The 7220-nt window shown below is 37.0% G+C and overlaps 1 protein-coding gene across 1 annotated transcript; it reads left to right on the plus strand.

Annotated features, from left to right (window-relative positions):
- Positions 1-5145: 5145 nt before the first annotated feature.
- On the plus strand, positions 5146-6620 carry LOC104881015 (lysine-rich arabinogalactan protein 19-like). The gene is made up of 3 exons (XM_010659570.1): positions 5146-5333; positions 6091-6178; positions 6273-6620. The coding sequence occupies exons 1-3, from the start codon at positions 5146-5148 to the stop codon at positions 6618-6620; spliced, it is 624 nt and encodes a 207-aa protein (XP_010657872.1).
- Positions 6621-7220: the final 600 nt, after the last annotated feature.

Here is a 7220-nt window from a genome sequence, read left to right on the forward strand (position 1 = left end):
TTGAGAGCGTGAGAGTGAGTTGTCGCTTTGGATCTATGCAAGGAATTTTTCAAGGGGAAGGATGCCATTTTTTTGAAGGGATCTAGAAGGAATTTTTCAGAATGGAAGGGCGTCATTAATAAAGAAAGAAAGAGAGGAGCGGATTGCTACTGCTGCTGATTTTTTATTTAGATCAGGGGACTGCTGCTGCTTCCAGAGATCATCACAAGAGAGAGATATTGCGTGAAAGGATTGGTGCAAGGAGATTTGAGAATAGAGAAGCGGCCATTTGAACTCACCAACGGAACCATTTGGACCTATTAACGCCCGTCCACCCACGCATCACTCAAAAAAAAAACACCTTGGTTCCTGAGCATATTGGAGAAAATATCCACGTGTTGTCATTTTGGTAAGCTAGGTGAGTCGTTTATATATATATATATATATATATATGGCAGCATGTGTTTCATGTAAAGTGCAAGTTTGGATATTTTTTTTAGTGGAAATATTATTATAATGGTAAGTGGTTTGACTTTTACAATTTCTAGCACGTATTGATTTTGAATATGGTAGCATGAGTTTAAACAGACTAGAATTGTTATTTAGGTTTATGTAACAATGCAAGTTTGGACATTTTTCTTTAGTGGAATTATTATTATAATAGGTAAGTGGATTTACTTTTATTACTAGTACCGGCATATATTTGTTTCATTTTAATATGGCAATATGGGAATTGTGTTTAGGGTTAGTTTTTAGTTTATTATATTAAATTCGGAAAATATAATTTTTTTTTATGTAGTTTTACTTTCAGAAAAAAAATATATATGGTTTGATTTTTATTTAATTTAGTTTTGATTCATTTAATTATTAGTTGTTTATTTATTTATTTGCTACTAATTTAATGCTTTGTAACTTATTTATTTATTTATTTATTTATTAATGAAATTGAACCTATGGGTTAAAAATTTAGTTGAAAATAAAAATTTTAAAAAACTATTGAAGGTGGTTTGAATTGGCTTTAGGTTTAGTTAAAATTATAGTATGTCGAAATGATTGATTTTTCTGTGTTAAGTATTATATTTTAAAGTTGCCTTGATTAGTGATAAAAATGTTTGTTAAGCTCAAATTTATTTTACTAACGTAAGTTTATTAAAAAAATAAAAATAAAAATTATTTAATTCCTTGAGTTCGTATTTCGTTTCATTCATATTTTATTGCATTCATATCTATTTGTTTGCGTCATCAACTTATCCATTTGATTATGAGTTTAATTTTATAGGTTAGAAATTTAGTCTCAGGTAGTTTTTTTTTTTAATTTAATTTGTGGTTAAGGTAAAATTTTAGTTTGTTAAAATAATTGATCATGTGTGTTAAGAATTTAAGTTTAGATTAGCTTTAATTAGTGTTTAATTTTTTATTTTTTTTTAAGCCTAGATTTCATTTTAATAATGTAAATTTATTTCGAAATTAGATTCATTAAATTCATATTTTGTTTTAGTTTCCTTTCGTTTAAATTGATTCATTTTAATTATTTTAGGAGTTTGTATAATTTTAGGTCATTAATAAAATCAATTCTATATTTGAAAATTCATGCCTTTAGTCTACTCTGATTTAGTTTCACACATCTATTCGATTTAGGTGTTTTATATAATATTAGTTCATTAATAAAGTTGATTCTATGTTTGAAAATTATTGATTGCTTTGATTTAATTTGACTCATTTTAATCAATCTAGATGCGTTTGTGTGTTTAATTGATCTCATGCTAATTCTTTATTGTTATTCTTAATGGATGTGTTTCTTGAATATTTGACATTAATTCTTGGTGGGTATCTGGTTAGCTTATTTGATCTAAGTTTGAATAGTTTATTGCTTTGGTAGTCTCTAGTAAAATTTACTTTTCGGAGGCCATCGGAAAATAGTGAAGATTGGCCTCCATTCTCACCACTTCAATTTTCTCGGTTGTCAAAAATTCTACTTAGTGATTTTGTTCTCTTTTGTTTTGCTTGGTATTTTGATTCATACGTTTTATTGTTTTCAAATTAATTTCTTTTATTTTTAAAACATAACAATATTCTCAAAATCTCATTTTCCTTAAAAATTCATTTAGAGTTTCTTAGAGTCAAAAGATCCCTTTAACAATCCATTTCAAAAATTCATTTAGAGTTCTTAGGATCAAAATCTCATTTTTTAAAATAATGTGCAACCATGTTTTGATCGGTTCGCATCTTTCAAATAAAATTACAGTTTTGAATAAAACACGAATCAAAGCTTGTGGTCCCAAATAAATGGGATAATTCTAAGCCAAATTCGTGTATATCGATTGGGGAATTGGTGAAACCCCTACATAAGAAAATCTTTTCAAAATTTATTTTTGTTGCCACATTTGACACTTGTTGAAATCATGTATATCTATTTTTTTTATACAAGATGTATGTGATAATTGATGATTCTGTATACTTTGATCACTTTTGCTATGCTAATTAGATAACGAGCATGCTAGGATTTCTATATTTTATTATTTATTATCTAACCCCTTACAACTTGAGGAAGTACATTACAAATTATCTATGCTATCCAGGTATGTCCTCTATCACCTACTTTCTGAATTCTGTGAATATGCTTGTCATTGTGAAATAATGCTTATGTCTAATAATGCTTGGGTGTTCTGATATACATGTTTCATTGTTTGATTGTTTCTAATAAAACACATGCTGGATGATATATTGTTTAAATTAACCATCGATGTTTTATGATAGTGCTTGAGAAGCGGTCCGGGTACGCATCCTAACCTTCCTTTATTATGATTTGATCTTGTTTGACATGATATTTTTTGGAATCACCTAACCTACTTATGTATCCATAATTAACCGATTAATTGCCACATTCCCCTTAACTTAGTTAGTAGAGACCTTTATAGGGCTTAGAGGGGTGCTACCTTTTAAAGGTACCTTCCCAATAGGTAACCTGATCCCCGAACTTAGACTCGGGTTTTTCAAAGACACGTTTTTTCCAAAAATTATGGAGTCACATTTTAGGGTTTTTCTTTCTTGTTTTATTTTCCCTTTAAAATAAAAACAAAATAAGTGGCGGCTCCAACCTTTTTCCAAAACTAAATATTTTTTCACAAATAAAAAGCGAGTCTCGCCGATCGAGTGGGGACGCACGTGAAAAATGCAGGTCCACAGAAGCACTTCTTTGCAAAGATTCATGCCTATTATTGGGAAGAACCTTTTCTTTTCAAGTATTGTGCAGATCAAATAATAAGGAAGTGTGTCCCCAAAGAAGAGCAACAAGGAATCCTCAGTCATTGCCATGAGAATGCATGTGGTGGCCACTTTGCCTCTCAGAAAACAGCCATGAAGGTGTTGCAATCAAGGTTTAGTTGGCCATCACTCTTCAAAGATGCCCACACCATGTGTAGGAGTTGTGATAGATGCCAAAGGCTTGGGAAGCTGACACGAAGAAATCAAATGCCTATGAACCTTATTCTAATAGTTGATCTCTTTGATGTTTGGGGCATTGACGTCATGGGACATTTCCCAATGTCTTTTGGTAACTCTTACATTTTGGTGGGGGTAAACTATGTTTCTAAATGGGTTGAGGCAATCCCCTTGTAAACACAATGATCACAGAGTGGTTCTTAAGTATCTCAAAGAGAACATCTTCTCAAGATTTGGGGTGTCCAAGGCCATAATCAGTGATGGGGGTACTCATTTTTGCAACAAGCCTTTTGAAACCCTTTTAGCCAAATATGGGGTGAAGCATAAGGTAGCTATACCTTATCACCCTCAGACTTCCGAGCAAGTTGAGTTAGCAAACAGGGAAATCAAGAATATATTGATGAAAGTGGTGAACACGAGCAGAAAAGATTGGTATGTTAAGCTTTATGATTCACTATGGGCATATAGAACAGCTTATAAGACTATTCTTGGCATGTCTCCTTATTGCCTAGTTTATGGCAAAGCATGCCATCTCCCTGTGGAAGTTGAATATAAGGCTTGGTGACAATCGAGAAGGTAAACATGGACTTGATCAGAGCCGGGGCAAAGAGGTGCTTAGGCCTTAATGAGATGGAGGAATTAAGAAATGATGCCTACATCAATTCCAAAGTTGCAAAACAGAGGATGAACAAGTGGCATGATCAGTTAATCTCCAACAAAGAATTCCGAAAGGGACAAAGAGTCTTACTCTATGACTCTAGGCTCCATATCTTTCCTGGGAAGCTGAAGTCAAGGTAGATAGGCCCTTTCATTATTCACCAAGTGCATCTCAATGGAGTGGTGGAACTACTGAATTCCAACAGCACAGACACTTTTAAAGTCAATGGCCATTGTCTCAAACCATTCATGGAGCCATTCAATCAAGATAAGGAGGAAGTCAACCTCCTTGAGCCACATAAATCCTAACCAAAAATGGGTTAAATGGACTTGGTCTTGCCAAAGTCCATGTTTTTGTTTAATTTTGTTAATTTAAAAGCTTTCTTAAATGTTTTAATTTTGATTTTTGTTTTACTTTATGCTATTTTGATATAACTTAGACTTTTTGAATGATCAAAATCAGGAGAAATTTCAAAAGAAGTGAAGGAAGGCCACAGAGAACCAAAGGAGCTTAAAAACAAAGGAACTTATGCTCCTACGAAAATTTCGCAGCCAAAAGAGCCCCCCTGCGAAATAAGCCTTCCCCTGTGAAACCATTTCGTAGCCAAAAGAACCATGCTGCGAAATTGAGGTTTTGCTACGAAATAAGCCTCCCCTTGCGAAATCATTTCGCAGCCATAAGTCCACCCCTTAGGAAATTTTTTGCAGCTGCGAAACCACCCCTAAGCACACGTGTGCCACTTCATAGCCCCACAACCCCATTTCACAATTGCAAAATGGCTTGCGAAACCCTCTGCGAAATCCCTCATTGGCTGCGAAATCGCCCTTTTGCTGCGAAATGGGCCTCCTCCTACGAAATTCCCAACCGTCACTTAAATCCCAAATTAAACCTCTAAATTGTTATGTTTCATTTTGCACCGGTAAATTGACATGCGAAAAGCCCTCTCAAGTGCGAAATTGAACCAATTTAGAGTGCCATCTCTAAGGGAATTCCAGAGGACCTCCGTTTGAAGCAAAGCCCTCCCGCGCACCTCCGTCCACCCTTTCTCAAGCTTCTTCACGTCAGCCATGGCCAAAACAAGAGGAGCCAAGACCCCATCTCCATCAGGTCGCACCAGAGCACTAAGAGTCTTACTTGTGCAAGACTCCATGACTGAGCCTTCACAGCCACCTACCGTCCCACCTTCAGTAGATGGAGCACCGCCGAGTCCCCCTTTGAGACGATATGAGACCAGGAGACCACCCACTCACCAGGGGTAAGCTCCTTGCGTCCCAAAAAATCAGCTAGCCACCCTCCTAAGAAGAAAGCCAGAGTATCAGCTATAGTAAAGCCATCAACGCCTTCATCAGAGCCTCAGCCGCCTATTACAGAGTCTCAGATTCCTTCTGGGATGACTCCTGAGGTGATTATCAGGCGACCTATGGTTACTCAGCCGCCCATAGAGGGCAATTTGGATTGTTGGGCTAGGCCATTCCATTTTGAGCTTTGCTTTGACAGAGAGACCTTCAGACTTCAGCCAGAGCTCAAAAATTCATTCTATCTACTTCAGAGGTACCATTTGGAGCACCTGATGACTGCAAGGGATTTCTTCTATCCCCGAGTAGCATTAGAATTTTATCAGTATATGACTACGCATCGAGTCCGAGATCCTACTGTCATGCACTTCAGTATTGATGGACGTCATGGTATCTTGGGAGCCAGACACATAGTAGAGGCCCTGCACATTCCATATGAGCCAGCACGTCCAGAGGATTATAGAGTGTGGGCTCATCCTTCTTAGAGTGATATGGTTCATATACTATCCAGAGCGACATCCACACGCCCATATCTTTTGAGGAAGGAGCTACCACCTAGTATGTTCTTTCTCGATGCACTTCTGCGCCACAACATCTATCCACTTTAGCATATGGTGCAGAGGAGAGGAGCTTTACTAGAGGCCTTGTTCCGGATATCAGAGGGATTTTTCTTTGGCCCTCATCATCTCATCATGGACGCTCTTCTTTACTTTGAAGAGAAGGTCCACAGGAAGAAGCTACTGAGAGCGGATGCCATTCCATTACTATTCCCAAGGTTGCTCTGTCAGATATTAGAGCACTTGGGGTATCTTTCTGAGCCTCAGCTTGAGCGTAGACGCATTTTCCGAGAGATACTCACTCTCGACAAATGGACTAGTATGACGGCCTATGATGCATAGCCAAGAGCCCCAACTGGACTAGAGCATCCAGAGATACCACAACCAGAGCATCTAGAGGAGCCACAGCCGGTTGAGATACCTATGGACATCAGAACACCTGTCCCTGCAGTGCCATCTACAGGACCTATGCCTGAGTTTGCATTTTCTACTCCTTTTGCCACTCCCGGGACTCCGCCAGTTGTACCAGCTGCACCCGAGCCTCATTCATCTGAGTCTTGTATAGCCATATCCATTTCAGAGTTTAGAAGCCTATGTCATACATTGCAAACATTGACAACTACTCAGAGTGTTCTTACCCAGCAGATGGCAATCGTTCGTGCACATCAAGATCAACTTATTGCCACCTAGACCCAGTATACTGCCATCCTTAAGCAAATACAACAACATTTGGGTATTCTATCGCCACTTGAGCACGATATACCTGGTCCATCAGAGCCTACAGATCCATCCCAGGACCCTCCTCTAGCTGAGCAAACTATGTCCCCTGAAGAGACGACTATAGGACAGATAGAGGCATCCATCCCGAGCCCTTAGACTTCTACAGCTGAGCCATCGTCTCCACATGATCCTCCCACCACCATCTGATCATTTATCTATTTTTTTCTTTTTTCTTTTTTTTGTCTTTCTTTACTTTAGTAGAACTCGTAATCCCATGTTTTTTATGTTTTATAAATTGGGATTGGATGTATTACTTGTATTTGCTCCATAGTGTACTTTCTTAAAGTAATACATATCTATCATTTTTTTGTGTATACTTGGCATAATCTTGTTTTATTTTCTCTACTCATGTATATATATATATATATATATATATATATACAATTGGAAGTTTAGTATCCTTTAAAACTAAAACCTACCAGACCATTTATTAGGTCTTACAATTAGCCTACATAACAGGCCATACTAGAGTTCCAACATTTAAATGGCCTTCTCTACAACCTAGCTCAT

This window comes from Vitis vinifera, chromosome 12 (genome assembly GCF_030704535.1).
Source record: "Vitis vinifera cultivar Pinot Noir 40024 chromosome 12, ASM3070453v1".
NCBI lineage: Eukaryota > Viridiplantae > Streptophyta > Magnoliopsida > Vitales > Vitaceae > Vitis > Vitis vinifera.

Bases quoted from the DNA above. Each gene is read 5' to 3' on its own strand.
- LOC104881015 (XM_010659570.1), top strand. From the start codon at position 5,146: ATGGCCAAAACAAGAGGAGCCAAGACCCCATCTCCATCAGGTCGCACC. The intron at 5,334-6,090 runs GTAAGCTCCTTG...TTTACTTTGAAG, and splicing joins AGACCACCCACTCACCAGGG to AGAAGGTCCACAGGAAGAAG. The intron at 6,179-6,272 runs GTATCTTTCTGA...TATGATGCATAG, and splicing joins CAGATATTAGAGCACTTGGG to CCAAGAGCCCCAACTGGACT.